This window comes from Pituophis catenifer, unplaced genomic scaffold, assembly GCF_029215685.1.
Source record: "Pituophis catenifer annectens isolate HBS135680 unplaced genomic scaffold, rPitCat1.0.hap2 SCAF_2, whole genome shotgun sequence".
Lineage (NCBI taxonomy): Eukaryota > Metazoa > Chordata > Lepidosauria > Squamata > Colubridae > Pituophis > Pituophis catenifer.
Window position 1 is genome coordinate 297334831 of NW_027256882.1, and position 24493 is coordinate 297359323.

General features: G+C 45.3%; 1 protein-coding gene across 1 annotated transcript in view; it reads right to left on the minus strand.

Annotated features, from left to right (window-relative positions):
- CA9 (carbonic anhydrase 9) overlaps positions 1-22835 on the minus strand; it is a 35397-nt gene extending 12562 nt beyond the window's left edge. The window contains exons 1-6 of the mRNA XM_070936043.1: positions 22709-22835; positions 19524-19562; positions 18589-18759; positions 7538-7686; positions 5285-5377; positions 4923-4989 (exon numbers count right to left, since the gene is read on the minus strand). Coding sequence (XP_070792144.1) covers positions 4923-4989; positions 5285-5377; positions 7538-7686; positions 18589-18759; positions 19524-19562; positions 22709-22835 — 646 coding nt within the window. The remainder of the gene's footprint in view (positions 1-4922; positions 4990-5284; positions 5378-7537; positions 7687-18588; positions 18760-19523; positions 19563-22708) is intronic.
- Between the last annotated feature and the right edge of the window lie 1658 nt (positions 22836-24493).

The window sequence follows — 24493 nt, forward strand, 5'->3', positions numbered from 1 at the left end:
GGTGATCAGAGACATCGTTGGCACTCACATAAGGAGCAACAGTTGTGGTTAATCGAGGCTATGCCAGTGTGCCCACTTCTTCTGACTTCAGCTCCTTGCCTCATCAGCCCTGCTCTTCTGACTTGGAGGGATGTGTCATGTACTGTAGGCAAGAGATTTTTAAAGGCAGCTGGGGCAGTGCAGAAAAGCCTGCTCATTCTTGCTTTCCTGGCAAGGCATCCTTGATGCAGATGCGCCCCATGGAAATGGTAGCATCGCTCAGTTTAAAAAGATGGACTTGGGGAGAGATTTGTCAATATGATCAAGGCCATAAACAAACAGCAAAAATAATGATAAATGGAGATATGACTGAGAAAGTTAGCATTAAGAAAGGTACAAGACAAGGATGTCTCCTGTCCCCATTATTGTTTATATTGACACTGGATGTACTAAACAGGAACATTAGACAAGATACGGAGATAAAAGGTATGGAGATTAAAAGGAAACAGTACAAGTTACAGGCATTTGCAGATGATCTAGCATTTATTGTGGAAGATCCACTAGTAATAGGGCCTAAACTAATAAAAAAAAAAATAGAAGAATATGGAGAAGTGGCAGGTCTGAAAATAAATGAACAGAAAACTAAGATTTTAGTTAAACACATTATGGACAAGCAAAAAATAGAGTTAACAAAGAGAATAGATACTTAGATTGTACAGAAAGTTAAGTACCTAGGGATTCAGTTGACAGCAAGATGCGTAACAATTAAAGAAGATAATTATTATAAGTGGCTGGAACAAATTCAAATAGACCTGGAAAAGTGGAAGAACCTACAATTGTCATTTGTAGGAAGAGTAGCAACAATTAAAATGAACATATTACCAAGATGATTGTACTTATTTCAAACAATTCCAATAAAATTGGAAAAAAATTATTTGAGGAACTTAATAAAATAATACACAAATATATTTGGCAAGGGAAAAAAGCAAGAATTGGCCTGAAAATGATGCAAGATATAAGAAACAGAGGTGGTTTTGGACTACCAAACTGGGAGCTTTATTACCAGGCTGCAGTATTAACATGGATGAAAGAGTGGATTGTATTAAGGAACACAAGATTATTGGCTCTAGAAGGACACGATTTACAACTGGGGTGGCATGCTTTTCTGTGGTATGGGAAAAATAAGATACATGGATATTTTCAGAGACATTACATAAGAAATGCACTAATGATGGTATGGGAGAAAACTAAAGAACAACATTATTTGAGGATACCAGTCTGGCTTTCAACAATGGAAATATGGATTCACCCAAATGTTATTAATATGGGAAATATTGTTAGATACAAAGACATTTTGAATGAAAAGGGGGAACTGAAAACGAAAGAGGAAATGAGTGAGCAACGGATCAATTTATCATGGTATGGACAAGTGCAGATACATTCTAGATATGAGAAAGATATAAAATCACAGGGTTTTTATAAAGAATCAACAGAATTAGATAAAATATTAACAGGAACATATGAAAGATTAATAAAGAAACTGTATAATTATTTACTGGGCGAAAAGCTAGCAGAGGAACAAGTAAAGGAGACAATGATAGCATGGGCGAAAAATGTTGCTTATACGCAGTGGTGGGATTCTACCGGTTCGCACCGGTTCGGTAGAACTGGTTGTTAAGTAGTTAAGCAGTTCAGAGAATCGGTTGTTAAAAGAAATCTCTTGTTTTTTTCCACTTTACAGAGTTAATCCTGTAAGGAATTACAACATTCTGTGTTGTTTCCTAGCCTAATCTTTATTGCACATCTTACAGAAACTGCCTCTCCGGCAGTATGCCTAGACTTACTGTTGCTTCCGGTTCTGGAGGTTCTCAGAGGTTTTTGTTTTGGCTTGACTTTCTTAAAGGGTTAGGGTTGTTTTAAGCTTTTTACACTGCTGTTGGGAGGAAATACTCCCGTTGGAATTCTTCCAGCCAGGGTGCAATGATCAGCACTTTGAAGAAATAACTGAATAACGAAGCAGAAGCTTTTAATGACAAGGAACCAAGATGAATGACATTCAGCAAGGCTTATTGACTAGCTAGAACGATTGACATTCAAACATGAGTTTACATACCCTTTCTGACTTTTGGTCTAAAACTGATTTTTGCCGAAGTTTAATTCTGTGCTTGGTGATGTTTAATCAGGTGTTTAGTGATGGGATAATTTTCCCTATTCAGCTTTGATTGGAAGGAAAAATGTTAATCTCTGTTCCTGAAAAGCAGCAGCTTCGATAATCTGACTAGTTCCTGTGTCTATTTGTTCTGGTAATTGGTTTAACAAGCAACAGATACTCTGTTTGCTCCTTAGTTTCATTTCATTTAATTTTAATTTAATTTATATACCGCCCTTCTCCCTGAGGACTCAGGGTGGTGTACAGCCAAGATAAAAAACATAGAATACAAATATTAAAACATTTAAAAATATATATAAATTTTGGCCCGAAAGTTAAAAAATCACAGTCTAATTAAAAGAATTTAAAAATTTCTTCTTAAGCCAACCCGGCTCGCTGAAAAAGATGGGTTTTCAGGGAACGACGGAAGGCATTGAGGTCATGGATTCTCCTTATCTCCGGGGGCAACTGATTCCAGAGGGTTGGAGCCCCCACAGAGAAGGCCCTCCCCCTGGGGGCCACCAGCCTACATTGTTTGGCTAATGGCACCCTGAGGAGGCCCTCTCTGTGGGAGCGCACGGGTCGATGGGAGGTCGTCGGTAGCAGCAGGCGGTCTCGCAGATAGCTAGGCCCTATGCCATGGAGCGCTTTAAAGGTGATAACCAACACCTTGAAGCGCACCCGGAAGACCACCGGGAGCCAGTGCAGCTCGCGCAGGAGTGGTGTTACATGGGAGCGCCATGTTCCTCCCATCACTACCCGCGCTGCTGCATTCTGGACCAGCTGGAGCCTCCGGGTGCTCTTCAAGGGGAGCCCCATGTAGAGAGCATTGCAGTAGTCAAGGCGAGAGGTGATGAGGGCGTGACTGTGCACAAGGAATCCCGATCGAGAAAGGGCCGCAACTGGCGAATCAGACGAACCTGATAAAAGGTCCCCCTGGTAACAGCCGTCAGATGTTCCTCCAAAAACAGCTGCCTATCCAGGAGGACTCCCAGATTGCGAGCCCTTTCAGTGGGGGCCAAAGACTCGCCCCGAATAGTCAGTGATGGAGTCAACTGACTATATCGGGATGCCGGGAGCCACAGCCACTCAGTCTTGGAAGGGTTGAGCTTGAGCCTGTTCCTCCCCATCCAGATCCGCACAGCCTCCAGGCACTGGGACATCACTTCAAGGGCATCATTCTGGAGAGCTTAAATGACCTCTCTGCTAAAGGGTTTCACTTGGCTGCTGATAGTTATCACTGCATTTTAACTAATTTCCTCAAGGTGCTCTGGCACTCCCCTGATTTGTAACTCCAGTTTACAGGTATTTCTAATCTAATGATTGGTATTTAGGGCAGCTTTTTGCAAGCAAAGAAGCTTTTTGTATTTTTGTACAGGTAATCCTTGATTTACAACAGTTACAATGGCAGTGGAAAAAGTGACTTATGACCGTTTTTCACACTTATAACCATTGCAGCAAACTGTCATTAGGGCAAAGAAGCAATGCCACATGACAACCTGGCACCAGCCACCCGATCACATGAAGCACCATGTGAAATGAGTGACACAGTTGTTAAGAATGTGGCAACGGGCATAAATGTGAGGATAGTCATAAGTGTGAGGGCCAGTCAAAAGTGCGAGGACCGGTCAGAAATGACTTTTTCAGCCCTCTGAGTAGTCCCTATACACATAGCCACGCCCACCTGGTCACATGATCAGCTAGCCACACACCATCTGTCACATGACTTCTAAGCCACGCCCACCCAAATAAGCCACACCCACAGAACCGGTTGTTAAAAAAATTGAATCCTACCACTGGTTATACGATAGAACTAGATAAATGGCAGAAACTGTGGGACAGGAATTATACATTAACAATGTCAACTGCATATAAAGAAAATTTATATAAGATGTTTTATAGATGGCATCTTCCACTGGCAAGATTGGCAAAGATCTTTAAAGACAAATCAGCTAAATGTTGGAAGTGCCACCAGATATCTGGATCTTATTATCATATGTGGTGGACATGTGGACAAGCAAAGAAGTATTGGACAAAAATAAAGATATGGTTGGAAAAGATGATAAAACAATGTATTGAGTTCAAACCAGAAATATTTTTGTTGGGGATCTTGCCTGAAACTTATAACAAAGAAAATATATAGTTAATTATTCATGTATTAATAGCAGCTACAATTGTATTTGCACAATATTGGAAAAGTGAAGAGATTCCTACTGAAGAGAAGGTGATTAGGAAAATATTAGAATGTGCAAAAATGAATAGATTAACGCTAGCAATTAAAGAGAAAGAACCAACTGATTATTATATGATATGGGAAGTATTTTACCAATGGTTAGAGGGGAAAAAAGGAAATTGGAAATAAAGGAAGAAGACAATAAGAATAGAAAATATATGAAAATAGAGATAAGAACAAAATGGCAATTGATAATATGAGTATGATGAAAATAAGTATGCTTAATGTTATTATTGTATTTGTACTAGAAGATATGTTATGAAGGAAGTGAAGAGTTATACAAGGTATAATTGTTTAATGTATATAATTTGTGGAAGGATGTTGCACAGAAATATTTGTACTCAGACGACACACTGTTTAAGGAGAGATGGATTGTTTATATATGTTTTTAATGGAAAATAAATAAAAAACTTATTAAAAAAAAGGAAATGGTAGCATCGCCTGCAGGTGACAGCAGCCTTTCTCCTTCCTGGCTCTAGTACACTCAGATCTCCTGCCAGGGGATTTTCTGCTGGGCACAGAGCAGAGAAAGGAGGGGGAACTGCCCCCTCCCCTTTTTACCTTCCTCCTTGATATCACTCAGATGTTTGAGGATGTGCTGATATGGTTCATTTGTTTCCATCCCTACCTGAAATGGGAGACAAAAACAGCAGCAAGAAGTATGTAGGCACTCTGCCTCATATGACCAAGGGCCTGGCTTCTCCAGAGGAAGACTCAGTGGCCCCTGCTTTATGTACAAACAACATCATCCACTGTACATTAAAGAACAAAACTAAGAACTTCTAAAAAAACCCCAATAGACATTTATTGGATCCTCTCTGAAGGGCAGCTGGTGGAAATGCTACTAGTGTTCCAAGGGTCACTCCCACAGCACTGCACCTCCTGGCTCGCCCCTCATTTCTTATTACACACACACATATCACCTGCAGAAATGCAGCCAGCACAGCCAACCCTCCTGGCTCACTCGCAGCCTCCTCGAAACTTTCAAAACGGGAGCTATAATGGACCACATGAATCTGGAGGCAAACAGAGAACAGCACTGAGCACGCTCAAGAGGTACCCCTATTGGTCTCCCGAGGGTGTTTCTGCAGGGTGTTTTGTACTTCATGGGACTGTCAGGATAACCCAAAGCACCTGTGTTACACAACCGCAATAAAACCCTGGGAGGAAATCACATTCCACCTCTGTGCCGCCCGCCCCCCCCCCGTGGGACTCGGGGCGGTGAACAGCCAGCAAATAAAATACACAGATACAAAATTTAAAACAATATTAAAATCCAATTAAATCAATTTGGCCCATAGTTAAAAACCCTATATTAAAACCCCTAATTTTTTAAAAACAATTCTTTTTAAAAAGAGTAAGTCAGGCCAGCCCGGCTTGATGAAACAAAAACGTCTTTAGGGCAGTTCGGAAAGCGCGAAGGTCAGGGATCCGCCGTATCTCTGGGGGCAACTCGTTACAGAGGGTAGGTGCCCTCACAGAGAATGCTCTCCCCCTGGGGGCCGCCAGCCGGCATTGTCTGGCTGATGGCACCCTGAGGAGGCCCTCTCTGTGGGAGCATACTGGTCGGTGGGAGGCTACCGGTGGCAGAAGACGGTCTTGTAAGTACCCGGGTCCTAAGCCATGGAGTGCTCTAAAGGTGGTAACCAGTACCTTGAAGCGCACCCAGAAGACCACCGGGAGTCAGTGCAGCTCACGCAGGAGAGGTGTTACATGGGAGCGCCAAGTCGCCCCCATAACCACCCGCGCGGCCGCATTCTGGACCAGTTGGAGCCTCCGGGTGCTCCTCAAGGGGAGCTCCATTTAGAGAGCATTACAGGCGGGACGTGATGAGGGCATGAGTGACTGTGCGTAAAGCATCCCGATCCAGAAAGGGCCGCCTGGCGAATCAGGCGAACCTGATAGAAGGCCCCCCTGGCCACAGCCGTCATATGTTCTTCTAAGGACAGCCGTGAATCCAGGAGGACGCCCAAGTTGTGAGCCCTCTCTGTGGGGGCCAGCGACTCGCCCCCAAAAGTCAGTGCTGGTACCAACTGACTATATCAGGATGCCGGAAGCCACAGCCACTCGGTCTTGGACGGGTTGAGCCTGAGCCTGTTTCTCCCCATCCAGATCCGTACGGCTTCCAGGCACCAGGACATCACATCAAGGGCATCGTTGGGGTGGTCTGGGGTGGAGATGTACAGCTGAGTATCATCAGCGTACAGATGACACTTCACCCCAAAACCACGAATGATCTCACCCAGCGGCTTCACATAAATGTTGAACAGGAGGGGCGAGAGAATCGACCTTGCGACACCCCACACACAAGGTGCCTCGAGGTCGATCTCTGTCCCCCTGTTGACACGAACTGCGACTGGTCAGAAAGGAAGGAGGAGAACCACCATAAAACGGTGCCCCCTATCCCCAACCCCTCCAATCAGCGCAGCATGATACCATGGTCGATGGTATCAAAAGCCGCCGAGAGATCTAATAGGACCAGGACAGAGGAACAACCCCTGTCCCGAGCTCTCCAGAGATCATCCACCAATGCGACCAATGCCATTTCTGTGCTGTGCCCAGGCCTGAAACCCGACTGGAACGGATCTAGATAAACCGTTTCCTCCAGGTACCTGGGAAACTGTCGTGCCACCACACTCTCCACAACCTTCACCACAAAGCGAAGGCTGGAGACAGGATGGTAATTAGCTAATATAGCCGGGTCCAGGGAAGGCTTCTTAAGGAAGGGCCTCACCACCGCCTCCTTCAAGGCGGCGGGGAAGTTACCTCGCTCAAAGAAGCATTGGAGCCAGCCTCGTGTAACCTCCCGGGAGGCCAGTACCAACCAGGAGGGACACAAAATAACTTTTGATCACAGAGCTGTGCCTTTCATGGCCAGAGAAAATTCCAAAGACCCTACTGCAACCCCTTGGGGTCCTGGAAGAGTGAAAAGGCCTGTACTCTCCATTCAAATAATTTTATTACATTTTGCAAAGCATGCACATTTTTTTCTTGTTCAAATAATTTTATTACATTTTTCAAAAGACCCTATACAACTCATCAGCAGCTCCATACCTGGGTTTGGCTTCAAGGCCAGCAAAGCACTTCATCTCTTAAGACCTAGAAAAGGGAGCAGCTACCCAGCAAGGCAGCTTGAGCTATTTGGCAGGAGCCATGAACAAGAGACTGGGATTTACCTCACCCGCATAACGGTGCCCATCCACTGTGTGTTCGGAGCCAGGCCAGGTGTGCCCCGATCCCCAATGCAGGTGCAGCTGGGCTGCTTGGTACGGCTGGGGGAAGCCACCCCCACTGAGTGTCATTTTCTTGGGCAGACCTAGAAGAACTGGGGAAGGAAGAGGATGATTTTCAAGACAGAGGGGAGCAAGGGGATCTTGCTATTCCAGTGCGTCATGCAGGAGAGTAGCATGTACCATTCCATTACCCTCCACCTAGAAACAAACAACCTACTCTCTAATAAACAATTTGGTTTCAGAAAAAGATTATCCTGTAATCTACAACTTCTACACTGCAAAAGCATATGGACTACAAATCTTGATCAGGGCAAAGCAATAGACACAATTTACATAGACTTCTGTAAAGCTTTTGATTCAGTGGTACATGACAAACTACTTCTAAAACTAAAATCCTATGGCATCTCTGGACCCCTATATAATTGGATAGCTGCATTTCTGTCAAACAGACAACAAGTGGTCAAAATAGGGAGCGCCCTATCAAATCCTGGACCTGTTAATAGCGGTGTCCCCCAAGGCAGAGTTCTAGAACAAACACTCTTCATACTATACATAAATGACCTTTGCAATCATATTATAAGCAACTGCGTTCTTTTCGCCGATGATGTAAAAATATTTAACACCACCAACAATACTGCTACCCTTCAAAAAGACCTTGACTTTGTATCGGAATGGTCAAACAATTGGCAACTCCAAATCTCAACCAACAAATGCTCTGTCTTACACATTGGCAAAAAGAACCAGAAAACAAAATACAAGCTGAGTGGACATGATCTCGTAGATGACCCTCACTCTTTCAAGGACCTTGGAGTACTCATATCTAATGATCTAAGTGCCAAAGCCCACTGTAACAACATTGCCAAAAAAGCAGTAAGATTTGTAAACCTAATCTTGAGTAGCTTCTTCTCCGGTAATATCACACTACTAACCAGAGCATAAAAATATTTGCTAGACCAATTCTCAAATATAGCTCATCCATCTGGAACCCATACTGCATACTGGATATTAATACAACTGAACGTGTCCAGAAATATTTCACAAGAAGAGTCCTCCACTCCTCTGCTCGCAACAAAATACCTTATGCCACCAGACTTTGAAATACAAATATGGTTAGAGGGAATGTTGCAGCAACATACAGAGTTAAAACCAGAGGTATTCTTATTGGGAATTTTACCAGAGAATTATAGCAAAGAAGATACATATTTGATTATTCATATAATAACAGCAGCTAGAATTGTATTTGCACAAAACTGGAAAGCAGATAAAATTCCATTGGAAGGAGATATTATAAAGAAAATTTTAGAATGTGCAGAAATGAATAGATTAACATTGAGAATAAAAGATAAAGAGGAGTCGATGTATTTCAAGACATGGGATAAATTTTATGATTGGTTAGAAAATAAATATGAATAAGGACATAGAGATAAAATAGAGAATAGATGGGAAAAACAATTAGAAAAATAGATACCCAGATGATGCCAAGTAAAAGGAGAAAGGGGGAGGTGGGGTAAAAGGCAAAAAAGTGAGATATTATACAAATGTACGCAAATGATGAAATAAAACTAAATAATAATTGAATAAGAAATTGACATGAGAATAAAGATAATTAGGAAATCGGGGCTGCTCGAATACCACTTTAGATTGAAATGAAAAGGGAAACAACAGGAGAGAGGGGAAGGAGTAGAGAGAAAGGGAGGGAAAAGAGAAGAGAGGAGAGGAGAAAGAAGAAAGGGAAAAGGAGAGGAAGAAAAGGGAGAGGAAAGAGGAGTAGAGGAGAAGATTAGAAGGGGGAAAGAAGAGAGGAGTGGGGGAAGAGAAGGGGAAGTAGGAAAGAGAAGGAGAGGAAGAATAAAGGAAGTAGGAGAAACGGGAAGAGAAGGGGAGGAGAAGAAAAAAGGTTGGAGTAAAGGTAAAGGGTAAAAGAGCAGCCCCGAAAAAGTAAAAATGAAAAATGAAAGTTAAAAGAAAAGATGAATGAAAAATGATGGAAATGACTGTACATGTAAATGTGTTTATGAAAAATAAAAATAAAAAACTTTAAACTTCAATAGATACAAACTTAAAGTGAACCACTCCAAACTCGATTGCAGAAAATATGACTTCAGCAACAGAGTGGTCAATGCCTGGAATGCACTACCTGACTCTGTGGTTTCATCCCAAAACCCCAAAAATTTTAACCTAAGACTGTCTACTGTTGACCTCACCCCATTCATAAGAGGTCTGTAAGGGGGTGCATAAGCGCATCAGCGTGCCTACCATCCCTGTCCTAATGTTTCCTCTATTTGTTTCTATTTTATGTATCCAATCCATGCTTATACTTATATATATTGCCTAATACATTCTTGACAAATAAATAAATAAAAAATAAAATAAAAAATGTCTTCCCAGCATCTCATGCTTGGGACAGCACTTAGCTAAACCTTATTCACCTGTCTGCAGGGCAGAACAAGCAAGTTTTCCCCTTATACTTTCCCACCTGTCCATGCCCATAACATCACTCAGCTCAGCTCCCCCATTTCCCCTCTTCTCAAGGCATACAGGATAGAAGTAGGTGGGCAGGGAGACCTCTATCTAACTGCAGTTCCTCCTGGGAACCGCAGGCTTGACTTTGGCAGCACTGTGGGCAGCATCAGAGTAAGTTACTGGAGAGACTTTGAAAAGAAGGCCTGCAACCTGGCACATTATTAACTCAGATCAGGGCTCACCTCCTAGGCAGAATATCCAATGTGATATTCTGGAAAACCTTATTGCAAGAAATATCCTTTCCAGGTTCAGTGTCCCCAGCTGGGTAGCTGTTTTCGCCCAAAGAGCCATTGTTGGACCTGGGAGCTAAACACCCAGTCCTGCTTTCTGACTAAAGACTCACCATCAACCTTGTGGAATTTATTTTTCAACTTGCAGAAGGCAGTGGGCAACGGGACAGGATCCCAGCTGCTAAAGGTGGTTGACATACACAAGATACTGAATCAAGTGCCAAGCACAAAAGTTTTTCATTTTGTGGAAATTTCCCAATACTCAAAGTAATCTTGAGATTTGTACTTGTGTTGCAGTGAAGTCTATGCAGAGATCTCGGCTACCAAGGGATGGGCCTGCCTAGAGCAAAATCCCAGGGAATTCTATTCTGGGGAAGAAGAAAAAAAGGAGACCCACCTGTGAAAAAGTAGATCCAACTGCTCACAGGTTCCTTGTTAGTGCAAACCTCAGGGCCTTGAATAGCCTGGCCTACTCCAGGATTCCTAGGGCTAGTGAGGGGAAGGCAAAGTGAATGGACTATGTTAACATGGGGGTGCCTCTGGAAGATCTGAGTACCCAGATTGGGCACAGATCATCCTGAAGATGATCTGTGTGGTCACTAAAAATCAACAATAACTTGACAGCATATAATCAGCCTGTCAACTCGCAAACCATCCCTGGCCTGCTCTCAAGTTGCCGTAGGCAAGGGGGATGGGAAAATTGACAAAGTACAGAAAGAAAACAAAACACATTCTCTTGGGTTCCAGGTGGTAAGCAGCAGGAAACCCCTTGCCACTGGGTTCTCTAGCCTGCCAGGCCTTGACTCCCATTTCCCAGAACAAGGTACAGTACACTGTTTGGACCTTGCAGGGCAAACTCCGTCCTTGGGTAGAAGAAGTGGGGTCAGGTGCTCCCGCCTCTGAGAAACCATAACAGAACATCCTGACAGGGAGGAAAGTGAATGGAGGATATTGTGTAGTGGGCTTCAGTAGGAAAGAACCAGACCAGCATAGCTACAACAGCATTTATTGACTCAAAACTGGAACTGAGGAACAGCAGGCAAATCAGAGCTGGTATTCAATCGGTTTAGATGAACCGGTAGCAGTAATTTTACCTGGTTTGGTGAACTGGTAAATACCACCTCTGGCTGGCCCCGCCCACACCCACCCGCTCACCACTCGCACCTGGCTGCTCATCACTCGCCCTGCCCACCCCGCCCTATATGTGTTGCCTTTGCCATGCGGCCCAGCTAATCACCTTGCCAGTCGCCTCGCTGATGCCCACTCAACTCGGCTCATCAAAGGTAAGCAATGAATGCCACCTGCTCGCCCTTCACCTTTGGTCAGGGGCTGGGGCCTCAGGGACGCACCATTCTCTGAGGCCCCAGAGCCGCTGCCCACTTCTTTGTGCTTCTGTGGTAGCATCGTCTACCAGTAGCTGCTGGTAGGTCTGGGCGAGGTCTAGCTTAGTGAAGATTTGGCCTCCCTGGAGCAAGGTGAGGATGTGGCTTACCATTGGTATAGGGCAGTGATGGTTAACCTTTCCGGCACCGAGTGCCAAAACTGGAGTCAGTGCGCACACCGGAGCACCAGAACCCAGAAAAAAACTGGGCAGTGTGCATGCACGCTGGATCAGCTGTCCGGTGCGCATGCATGCGACAGAACCCGGAAGAGCAGCTGGCGATGGCACGCGTGCCCACAGAGAGGGTTCTCCGTGCCACCTCTGGCACGCGTGCCATTGGTTCGCCATCAGGAGTATAGGGTAAGCATGCTGCTGTAGTGCTTTGTTTATGGTGCACTTGTAGTCTGGGCAGATGCGAACATCCCCATTAGGCTTAACTGGGGTCACTATGGGAGTCTCCCAATGGCTACAGTCCATAGGTTGGAGCACTCCCTGCTGTACTAGCTTGTCTAGTTCTGCATCAATTTTAGGCTTCAATGCAAAGGGAACCCTGCATGGTTTTAATCAGATTGGAGTTACTGCTGGATCAAGATTGAGTGAAATGGGTCCCCCTTTGTATTGTCCCAGCTCAGCACTGAATACATCAGTGTATTGTTGGAATACTGCTTCTAGATCGGCTATTTGGGTTTGATGAATGCTCATTACCCTGATGCCCAGGGCCTCGAACCAGTCATGCGGCCCCTCTATGAGGAGCTATGCTGAGGGGACCCTCAAACTCTAATGGTAGCTTTGCCCCTTATGGGAACATGGTGACTCTGGAAGTCAGTTAGCACTAAACTTGATGATTTGAGCAAGACTTGCCGTTGGCTATGTTTGCAAATGTGGTCGAAAGTCATGGACAATATAATGGACAGGGCCGATCCAGTATCAAACTCCATGGAGCATGGGACCCTTGAAGTTTTAGTGGGAGTCTTATCTTTTCTTTGATGGGGTGTTGGGCCCCTGTGCATTGGATGCTATGCCTTCCCGAGCAGTATTTAATTCTGTTCTGTCATGGGGACCTTTTCCACTTGTGCTGCTGTGTCGCAGGTTTCGTTTCCCACTGATGACCTCTGCAAACTCTGGTAATGTGCCCTTGCTTTCCACAGGCACAGCATACAGCTGTGTGGAATCTGCACTCTGCTCTTTCATGTGGTCCTCCGCAGCTTACACAGCTCTGTGGTGAGTTGCTTGCTCTGTGGACCGTGGCCATCTGGTGGCTCTCTCCGCAAGTGATCAATTTCGTCGCTCTCACTGACCTCCCCCGAGCCTTCTGTGGTCTCTTAGTGGATTCTTGGGGTTTGGTGTATGTTTTTGGAGGCCAGAGAAACTTCATGGCCCCCCGGCAGCCTCAGCCACCATAACTTCCTTCAACGCATCTTGGAAAGTCAGTTTCTCCATGGCGAATAGGCGCTGCTGTAATTCATTATTACACAGGCCGCAAATGAGCCTGTCTCTGAGACAGTCTTCTAGATCAGGGAACTCACATTGGCGCAAAGCTTGGCGAAGGGCTGCCACAAACTCTGCTGCAGATTCCCCAGATCTCTGTTCTCGTTACTCAAATGCATGGAGCCAGAGGATGACCGAGTGTCTAGGCTCAAAATGTTCCTTTAATTTTTTCTTGAGGTCTGCTGAGGCCACTGTCTCTATGCTTGCCAGTACTACAAGTTTTCAGCGATATCAAATGTGGCTTGTCCAGACACATAACAGGGTTACTGCCAGTGGTGAAATGTAAAATTTGTTACAACTGGTTCTGTGGGCGTGGCTTGGTGGGGGGGGTAATGTGACTAGGTGGGTGTGGCCAACTTTTTTTTTACTTTTAAAAGCATTTTTTCTACAACCTCAAGAGGTTGCAGAAAAAAATGCTTTTAAAAGCCTCTGATGATCCCAGCTGAGCCACGCGATCATCAGAGGCTTTTTTTTTTTACTTTTAAAAGTATTTTTTCGGCCAAAGAGGTTGTAGAAAAAATGCTTTTAAAAGTTAAAAAAAAAGCCTCTGATGATCATGTGGCTCAGCTGGGCATGGTACGGGGAGGGGGGGGAGACAGGGATTTTGGCTACTGGTTCTCCGAACCACCCACTGCCATTAGCCCGGAGATAGTTTTCTACTCAGGAGACATATGAGCTCCACTGTTCCGGGTGAGTAATATCAAACTTGTTGAGTCTTCCCAATTTAGCCATTTTGAGAAGGCCCCTGTGGTGCTAGTTAATGCCTGTCCTACTGAGGGTGATGCTGGGCTGCACTTAAGGAGTCCTGGGGATGGATTCCACAGGTACGTCTGTGCCTCCAGTGTGTCTTACTGGCAGGCAGGGCGGGGAGCATGGTCCCACCAGGGCTCTTTACCCGGTCTGACACCCAGTGATTTCAGCATGCCTCCAGTGTGGCTTACTGGCAGGCAGGCATGAGGACTAGTCCTGCCAGGGCTTCGTTACCCAGCCTATCACCCAATGACTTCAGTCTCTTGGTTAGCAGCAGCTCTCTCCCCTGCAGCATCCCATCCTCATTGCCACTATTGTGTAGTGGGCTTCAGTAGGAAAGAACCAGACCAGCATAGCTACAACAGCATTTATTGATTCAAAACTGGAACTGAGGAACAGCAGGCAAATGCCTATAATTTATACGCTGGGCCCACAGGGTCTTAACCAATCATAATGCTTGAAAAACCCACCCAAATATGAATGTTCAAAGTTTCCCTCCAAAATAGTTGGAGTTAACAGTTAGGGTCATCTAAAGCAGTGGTCCCCAACCCCCGGTCCGCGGACCGGTGCCGGGCCGTGGAGTACCTGGCACCGGGCCGCGCAGTGGCCGGGGGACATGAACGCTGCAGCGCAAAGGCTCCTGGGCCGTGCGCAATGGGCCGTGCGCAAAAGCTCCTGGGCCGTGCCCCCACCCCTGCGCGCGCTCAGCGGGCCGCGGCAATAAAAAGGTTGGGGACCACTGATCTAAAGGTTCACTTTAGCAAGGCTTAACACAACTATATACATTCAGTACATAACAGAGGAAATGGAAGTAGCAGGAACACCAATGGAAAGGGATCGTTTTCCATGCTTAGAAGAATGACAAGCAATTTAAAAAGAGGCCAGCTGAAGACAGAGTGGTGAGAAACCATCACCGATGGCAAAAGCCAATGCTGTCAAGGAAGCAGTTATTGACAGATGATCCTTTAAGGAGTTTGAAAAGGACTATAGGCTCTTTCTTGATAAAGAGGGGAAATATGGAGTGGATGGCCCCACTACCAAATAAATTTGGTGCTGAACAACAGTATCCGTCATGTGGTCCTTCATGGAGTCACATCCAGGTGTTTGTAGTAGGGTACTTCAGGGTTCCATCCCAGGGCCATCCCAGTGTGTTCCTCAAAGTTTTCATAAATTACTTAAACAAGGAAATAGAAAGGATCCTCAGCAAATTTGCAGATGACACTAAGATGGGAGAAAGAGATTGCTAACCGCTCAGAAAACAGGCACAACATTTAAAAGGATCTCAATAAAGTTAAATATTTTGTCTTATCTAACCAAATTTGGTGAGTGGGAAGAAGTATTGGGTTCTGATTTTATCAAAAAAATCAGGGGTACAGGTACATAATAGGAGATACTTGGTTTGGCAGTGGTATGTATGAGAAGGATCTGGGCATACTGGTAGACTATTGATTATGCATGAATCACCAATCTGCTGCAGCTGTCGAAAGAGTTAATGCAGTCTTGGGTTGCATTCACAGAAATGTAGTGTTGCGATCACTGACCATTCTGCTCTGAGCTGCCCTGCTGAATCTGCACCAAGAAGACTATTTCTGCCACCACACTATGACAAGAACCCTGAGAAACTGGAAAGGGGGCAGGGGAGAGCAGCAAGGATGGTACAGGACTTGGAGGCTAAATTCTACAAAGACCAGTCAGAGGAACTTGGCGTGTGCAATGTGCAGAAGAAGCAGCTAAGGAGAGCCATGAGAACTCTCATTTGCCAAGCAGGAAGTAAAGAGACTGATTCTATGAAAACCCTGATAACGATGAGGCGAGTAACAAAATTCAACACGGAGTTTTCAAAAACAGGAATGACTTGTCTTGTCAAACTCATTTTTTTTTAATTGGGGAACTTTTGTAATAAATTGTGGGAAGGAGCTTGTTGCTTTTGGGTGGTGAGCTGTAAACTCCATCTCTTTCGTATGTGTGTGGATGCCATCCATTAACATTCTGATCAGTAGCCAATTAAGGGAGGGCTGCAGTGATGAGCAGGAGGAGCATGGACGTACTCCCTGCACTTGTTGCTATCTCCTTAAAGAAACCCCACGTTGTGCGACAAGGGACATTAATGACCCTGTTGTTCCCTCCTTAAACACTCTCCTTTCTGGGACTTACATTGTGCTTGTATTCAAGTGCAGCTTCCAGTCTTTCAGGTCAGGAAAAGACACCCTTTCTCTAAGGGGGCACTGATTGGTGCAGACAGCTTGCCTCTGAGACCTCTGAAGCACTTTTTCTGTTTCATATCCAAATAGCTGCAGACCCTCCGGCCCTGGTTCAAAAGTGCCCATTAACGGTTCCACACCAACTGGAGAGTGAAATAGGCTCAGCTCAGGGCCTTTAATCTTCAAGCTGTTTATTGATGTCTTGGATGAGGAGCTTATCAGATTTGCAGATCATGCCAAATAGAGTGGAATGCATAATGCTGTAGAAGGCAGAAATAAAATTCAAAACCAAGTTGGTAAGAGATAGCTATAAAGTTTCTTCCCTTAGGAAAGAGGCCCTGAGAATCAGGGATGCCTGGCTGATGACACCTTTGGATGACAAAGGTGATCAGGAAGTAAAAACTAAATCTCACGAAGGATGAAAGCAGTCCTTTTCTCTGAGAATCCTGTCTATTTTGGCCATGAGTTCTGAAGGCTTATCGAACAGTTTTGTTAATGAAATTCTTAAAATCTATCAGATGATTTCTCTTTCATGGATGTAGTCAAGCAAAGATAAAGGAGATTTTCAATTGAGGGGATTGGACTCCACAATTCTGGGGTCCTTCTAAGATGGATGGCAAGATTGGTAAGACCACATTTGGAATATTGTGTCCACTTTTGGCAGGGCCGGATTTTCCTATAGGCTAACTAGGCTTCAGCCTAGGGCCTCAAGATCAAGAGGGGCCTACATTCAAATTGTTAGCAAAATTAAAATTACACTTTCACTATAGGTGAAAGGGCCTCATAAGTGGAATAGCCTAGGGCCTCTTTTCATCTAAATCCGGCCCTGACTTTTGGTCACCATGATACAAAAAAGATGTTGAGATTCTAGAAAGGGTATAGAGAACAACAACAAAGATGATTAAGGGTCTGGAGGCTAAATCACATAATGAACTAGATTTGGGGAACTAGATATGTCTAGCCTAAGAAAGAGAAGGACTGTGGTATGATAGCAGTGTTCCAATATTTGAGGGGCTGTCACAGAGAAAGGGGCTCCAAAGCACCTGAAGGCAGGACAAGAAGCAACAGATGGAAATTAATCAAGGAGAGAACCAACCTAGAACTAAGGAGAAATTTCCTGACAGTGAGAACAATCAATCAAAGGAAAACAGGTACTCCAACACTGGAGGCTTTTAAGAAGAGACTGTACAGTCATTTGTCTGAAATGGAATAGGATCTCCTGCTTGAGCAGGCGGTTGGACTAGAAGACCTCCGTGGTCTCTTCAAACTCTGGTATTCTGTTATTGCTCCCACATATTATGAATGTAGCATTTTCCTTTTTCTTTAACAGAATGCTCATGTTTGTTTAACTGTAAAATGCTTAGCAGTTGCCAGAGCAGACTCTTCTGGCTTTATTTCAGTGCCAACCAAATGCCATTGCTTAGTTATGGGGAGCTGTGCCTTCTACCTGGTGACCAGTGAGTGGGAATCGGAAGAATAGACCATCAAACACAAAGATAGTGGCTTTTCCTGGCCTTTATCACAAAACAATCCATCTTCTGTCAAAGAACAAAGTAACACTGTGCGATAAGATGGGCGACTAATAAATTTTACAAATAAAAATAAATGTAAATAAATAAACAAACAAACTTGAACACTGACCAGGGGTCCTTGGAGCTGGTGCTTATAATTGTAATTACTTATAAAATAAGTAATTACCAAAAAAAGGGATAGCAGCGATAGCCATGCAATCAGAGCCTCACCCTGACCCCTGTGATGTAAGTGACCCTGCCTGACCACAGCCATCCCCCCCCCACGTGAGGCAGGGAGCCTTGGACTCTGGATAAGTCCCACTATCTTTCTGCTTGAGAGTTCTATCCTAACGATAGAAGAGAATGTTTGTAGCTTGGGGTTCCTTGTTGCAGAGCTTGGCTGTTTTCTTGCAGACATTTCATTACCACACTAGGTAACACTATTTGCGCACTGATGTTACCTAGTTTGGTAATAAAACATCTGCAAGAAAACAACCAAGCTCAGAGAGCACCAAGGACCCCACAGTTTTCTCCTTAAGCGGATCAGTCTACCGAGCAAGTTCATGTGTTTGCTTGCATGTAACAACCTCACAACCCCTTTCTGATTCCTGTAGTTTGGAAGGATCCCTTAGTGATCTGGGGGAAATTTGATCCTGGAGTTTGGGCTTCATTGTCAGGGGCAAGGGCAAGGGCAGAGTAGACTCAAAAGCTAAGCTGAAACCTGGCACCACACACAATCTATTTTCCCTGTGCTACAAGAAGCCCAATTATGAGAAGAAAGGCCAAGAGGTGGTCCTTGTCCAAGGAAGGCAGGAAGAATTCTGAATGAGGAACCAGCCTGTTTGTCACCTGTTTCATGTTTCCAGGGACGCTACACCCAGCTTATCCTCAGCAGCCCTGTGATGCTCACCAGTGTGGCCGTTGTTCTTCAGGGGAAGTGTCTCTTCGGGAGGCAAATTGTAGCCAGACAGTAGCAGGGGCTCCAGCTTGACGCTGAAGCTGACAGCAGCTGTGTTGATGTTGATGGGAGACTGCATGTGACCGTCACAGTTGGGGAACATGGATGCCCACTCTGGCATGTCTGAAAGAGAACACACTTCAGGGGCCTCAGAGTCATTTCCCAGAAGGCAGGGAACGTTCGGTGGGAGGTTAGGAAAAAGGAGAAAGCTTGACAAAGAGGAAAAGTGGAGCTTGGTCAGCCTCACTTCTGCTGCTCTTCCAGAAAATTCAGGATAGAGTGAAAAGAACATGACGGGCACTTCCAGGTGGTTTTTCTGGATTGGAGACTTCACACACGTCTTCCCAGCTCTGGCTTTAAAACACCGAAAAGCTACCTCTCAATTGCTGCATAAACTGGCTGAATCTGGGAAGTAGCTGGTTCCACCAGGCTACGATGCCTGCGAAGCAGCCGGGATCTTGGGGTCGATCTGGGCAGAGACCAGGAGGCTTGCCATTAGCCTGTAAATGCAGGTGGGGTAGCAGCTCTGGGCTGGGCTGGCAGGAGGGAGGAGGCAGCTACCCATGGAATGCAGTCAGATGCCCTTGGGGGAGGGGGGCTCAGTGCAAGGGCAGCTCTTATCATCTCTGCTGCAGGGAGGAATGCGGGCACTGGGCATGAATAATGACCTGCAATGGCTAAAGTAGGGCTGCGGAGTGGAGATGGGGGTAGATGAGGGACAGGAACAGGCCTTCCCTGCTTCTACAACTTGAGGCCCAGATATGCCCAGGCAGGCTTCGGGCTCAGTAGAGCCGGAGAAGACCAGAGGCAGGTGTGACCAGAGCTAGCTGATCATTAACCAGCATTCACCTGGCCAGGAGCCCAGGGGAGCAAGACCAGGCCTTTACCTTTGTAGCTCCAGTGATGGTCTTTGTGCCCCGGAAGACCTAGGAAGCAAATAAGAGAACCTGACTCAAGTTGTTGCTCCCACCATTTCCTCCCCACAAAAGCAAAAAGGGGAGGTTCTCCTTGCCCCTCCCCCACTCCATTTTAATTCTGACATGGGGAACAGCATGGTTGATTCTCTCTCTCTCTCTCTCTCTCTCTCTCTCTTTCTCTCTCTCTCTCTCACACACACACACACACACACACACACACACACACACACACTAAAAAGACCTTGAATGATAGCCTGGACCAGAGGTCGGGTGGTGCGCTAAAGAGATAGAGCACTTGCCTTCGTTTTCCACAGGTTCCCCTGGTGACCCCAGAAGAGTCCTGAGTTTGGATCTCAGCCACCCAAAGAAAATGCCAGTCTAAATTGCCTTCTGCTTTCGACAGATCTTTGTCTCTCAAAAGACTCAGACTGCTTCCACATAGCACTGGCTGGCAGAAGCAAATTCTCTGTGCCGCTGCCCCAGCCAAGCTGATTTCTGCAAATGGGGGTGGTTGGGGTAGGGTTGAATGACCTAGGTATAAAATCCTGTGCAATGTGTAATGAGGAAATGCAACTATACATCTTCACCTGCGCATAACAAAGCTGGCAAGCTATTGCAGTAAAATGTAGAAATGGTCACATGTTTTGATGACTTTAAAGGTTGTTTTTTTTTAAAGAAATCCATGGGCAAGTGGCTTTGAAGACTCAATGTCACCTCCAGGTGGGGGGCAACCTCTCTCCAGCCCTAGTTGCCAGACAGCAGGTGGCAGGAAGGGGCTGTGTCTCCAGACTTCTGCTTGCAAAGCACCGAGTGCCCCTGTGAGAGAGCCATTCGGAGGGATCTTGACCTGATCCTGCAGTTTAATCTTATGTAAAGAAATAAATAAAATACCAACCATGGATAAAGGATCCCACCTTTTTTTGCACCCATGACTGTCGTTTTCCCTTGAAGAACGCAGGATAGGGATAACCTGTCCAGGACTTAGAAGGCTTCCAGACAGACAGTCTCCAATCGCACGGTGACAGCAGCTTTTCTGCTGGTCCCACCTTGAAATTTTTGGTTTCGCTTACAAAAATAGCCTTGGTGAGTTACTAGGTGGAGGTACCATCCTTGGATGCCCTACAAATGCCATGAATCAAGCAGAACAATTGTGCACTGCAGACTCAGCTGAAAGCCTAGGCCGATCTGTGAGCAGCTGCACCCTCCTCCCCTCCCCCAGAACCTCTCCTGGCTGCCCTGGAAGAGAAGAGCTGCTAGTCAAGAAGGGTAGGGAGGCAAAAAGGCAGCCCAAGAGATCTCCCCCCTCCCATGGGACATCTGGGAGGCACCACGGAATTTATTTATTTAAAACATTTGCAAATCTTAAACCAAACTCTGGGTGTTTTACAAGCAGGAATAAAACACACACACACAAATCAATCAAAGAAAAGAAAACCTGGTGCCACAGCCACCCTTCCCTGACAAAGCCCCCAGATTCTCCCCTCATCCCGTCTCAATGCTGGGGAGAGGAGCTGGGTCTTAAGTGCACAAGTGTACAAGAAGGTGGGGAAAGGGATCTACTAGGAGCTCCTGAATGGACAAGAGTTCAGTGGAAGGTCATGTCTCAGCACAGCCATGGAGAGTATGTGAGGAACCCAGAAGCCCAGCATCCTCTTTGCAGAGTGACTTGGGGGAGGAGAGAGGGTGACCTGCTATGTTTTCTGGGATGGGGGAGGATGGTCCTCTGGGAACTAGAAGGACAAAAGAGACCTGGCACAATATGGAGCTGCCGTGGTTGTCCAACCGCCCTTGCCCAAGAGAAAAACTGCTCAATCCTGGGTGGACACAGGATCCCTTTAAAAAAGGGTGCTTCATCTGAAAGACTTCTGCCCTTGTCTTCCTAGGAAAGAGCTTGGGAAAGAGTTCTCCCAGCTTCTTAGGGGTCACCCTACCTAAATGCACACTTTGACTCAAATTCCATCAAGCGGCTTCTTTTTCCACAGAGGCCAATCCAAGCACAGCTCCATCATCCCATTGAACAGAATAGAAATGAAATCGGAAGGAAAGGCCTGTGTTGAACCTTTTCATGAGGGCTTACTCACTGTATGGCAGTGAGCCCTTCAGGATCAGCCCCAACAAATAAACAACAATGGGGAGAATATTTTACTCTGCAATTAAGTCTTTAGGCTGCAATCCTACACCTGCTTACTTGGAGTTCGATAATATTGCTTTCAAAACTCCTGCACTAACGATGTTATCCAATAGGAACATTTGCAATCCCAAACTTAACTCAGAGAACCTCCATAATACAACAAGAGTTACTTTTGAACAACTAAGTATTCAACTGTGTTATACCTCAAATCCCTAGTTATAATGTAGCAGACGAAGTCCTCTAAATTGAATAGCTGAGTGGAGGGTCTGTCCCCAGCCACAGACATACTCAGCAGGCAAAAGCTAATTGGAGGCGATTGGTAGATTAAGGACCCTCATTTGTGTTACCCAGCAGCGAAAGAAGTGGGTATTTGCTCTAAGACCTGGACCTAGACCTGGAAATGGAGAGGGCAGCTCCCAACCTTACGAAAAGTTCCCAGCTGCACAAACCAAATGGACACTCAATGCTCCTGGGCACACTTTGCTCCAAGCAAGAGACAGACGACTACAGTCACTAAGGATATTTTAGGGTGGGTTCTCGAATGGAGTCCATATCCCCCCTCAAGGGACCCATTCTGTTCCAAGAGCCTTTCACGTCTTCACGGCTATTGCCCTGTTGCCTTGGTGTGCGCGGCCCGCTTAAAACTTTGACTCCGGAGTAAACTTTGCTTCAGAACCGCCGGGAAACGGAGTCGCCGGCGGTGGGCAGCCAAGGACATTCTGGTGCCCAGGAAGTTGCCCACTCCCGTCTACCATTGGTACTGCCCAACGACAATCCTAATTTCCAGCCGGTGGAATTTTCTATGGCTTCTTCGGTCGGAGAGAGGGGGTCGGTCTCCCACATCGCATCCCCACTGAGCGGACTGACGGAGGGGTGTTGCGGGAAGGACCTTGCCCCCTCAAGCCGTCCAAATCGGAGCAGCCCTGTCGGCAGCCGCCGTTGAAGCAACAGGTGGAGCTGATTGCCCGAAACTAAGCCGAGGAAGGGGTGGAGGGGGATTCTGCCGCCGCCGCCTCTCACCCACCTGCGTCGTCGTCGTCCTCCTCGTCGCTCGCTGCGCAAGGTCGCGGGGCGGCCCATAGCAGCAGCAGCAGCAGCAGCAGCTGCTGCAGCGAGGAGAACCGGAGTCTCAGCCTCTTCGCGGGGCGCATCTTCGTTTGCCCTCGAGGTCGCGTCCGCAGCCAGCCAGGCGGGAGTCCGTCGCAGTGGAGCGTCTCCCAGAGATCGAAAAGACGCGCTTGCCGCCTTTTATAGCGGGGAGTTGTGCCGCGCCGCCCCGTTTTAGCCTGCGGAGGGAAGTGCTACAGCTCCGCGGGAAGAAGATGCCCCCTTTCGGCCCTTGCATCTCCGCTCACTCTCGCTTCTGGTTGCAGCGGGTCTTCCAGCCACACTTTGCTGAGTATTTGTGGCTACAGGGATCCTCCCCCCCCCCGCCCCGCCGGAGCAGGGCTGTGTCCTCCTCACACCGGCAGACTGGTCACGCCCTCCCCTTTCCCCGTTACTGTTCGACGCGTCCTCGTGGACTTGAGCAGGAGGCCGGTACCCTCCTCCAGAACCTGATTTGGACCAGGCAATTATCGGGGCCGGAGTCTTTCTTTCTTTTTTTTTTAAATTTTTTATTATATTTTTATTGTTAAAGAATAACAGAAAGAAAAAAAATCAATACAGAAAATCAATAGTAAGGAAAGAAAAATTTTTTCCCCCCAACGTGCTACACAAACGGAAAGGAAGTTTTAGGAAACTGAAGTCTTCAATTCTTCCAGAAATCTCTCTGATAAGGTACTGGTGCCGATTCATCCAATCTCCCAAGTGCAAAGTCCACAAATGGTTGCCAAGTGTTCCAAAAAACATTTTCTTTATATATACCACTTCTAATCTTAATATCACAAGTCAATTTATCATTTAATGCAAATTTCCATGTTTCATTGTACCATTCTTCTAATTTTAAGTCAACAGTTTTTGTAAAATGATGTTACTTCCTAAATTTAACTTTTTATTCGAGATCCTTCCGATTTTTTTAACCGAGGACATTGAAGTATATAAAAAAAAAAATTAGATAAATTTTGTAATGGGGATAAAAAACCAAGATTGATTAAGAAAATATGGTATCAGAACCAAAAACAAGGTGGTTTAGGAATTCCAAAATTATTAAACTATTATAGAGCATTTAATATAAAAACAGTAGTAAAAATTTTAAAAGGAGATGTTAAACTTTGGGGTAATTTGGAAATGAAGGAAATAAAGAAGTTTGGTTACAAATGGTTTTTGGAAAATTTTAAAGGTAAGGTTAAAATTTGTAATTATTGGTTAAATAGTTTGACTAAAAATTGGGACAGAGTAGCAAAAAACTTAATACCAGATGCATTGTATTTAGGTAAACTGAAAGAGAATTGCCCAATGAAATTAAATAGTAACAGAGAGAGGATTATAATAGAAGAGAAAATGGAAACAATTAGTGAATGGTTGAAATTTATAGAAAATGAAATGAGGAAAGAGGAAATTTATGGAAAATTAAACATTAATTGGTTTGAAAGAATTCAAATGAATAAATGGAATAGGAAATGCAAAGAAAGGAATGATGAGAGTAGAAAGGAAATGGAATTTGAAAATTTGACATCTCGAATAATAAAAGATGAAATTGGGCCAAAGGGATTAGTTAGTAAAATTTATAAAATTATTAACTTTGATAATAATTCACAAAGGGTAATGAAAGAGAATTGGGTAAAAGAACTGGGTATTGAAATTTTTGGATCAAAATTGGAATATGAACTGGGTTAGTAGAATAATGAGGACATTATCAATAAGGATT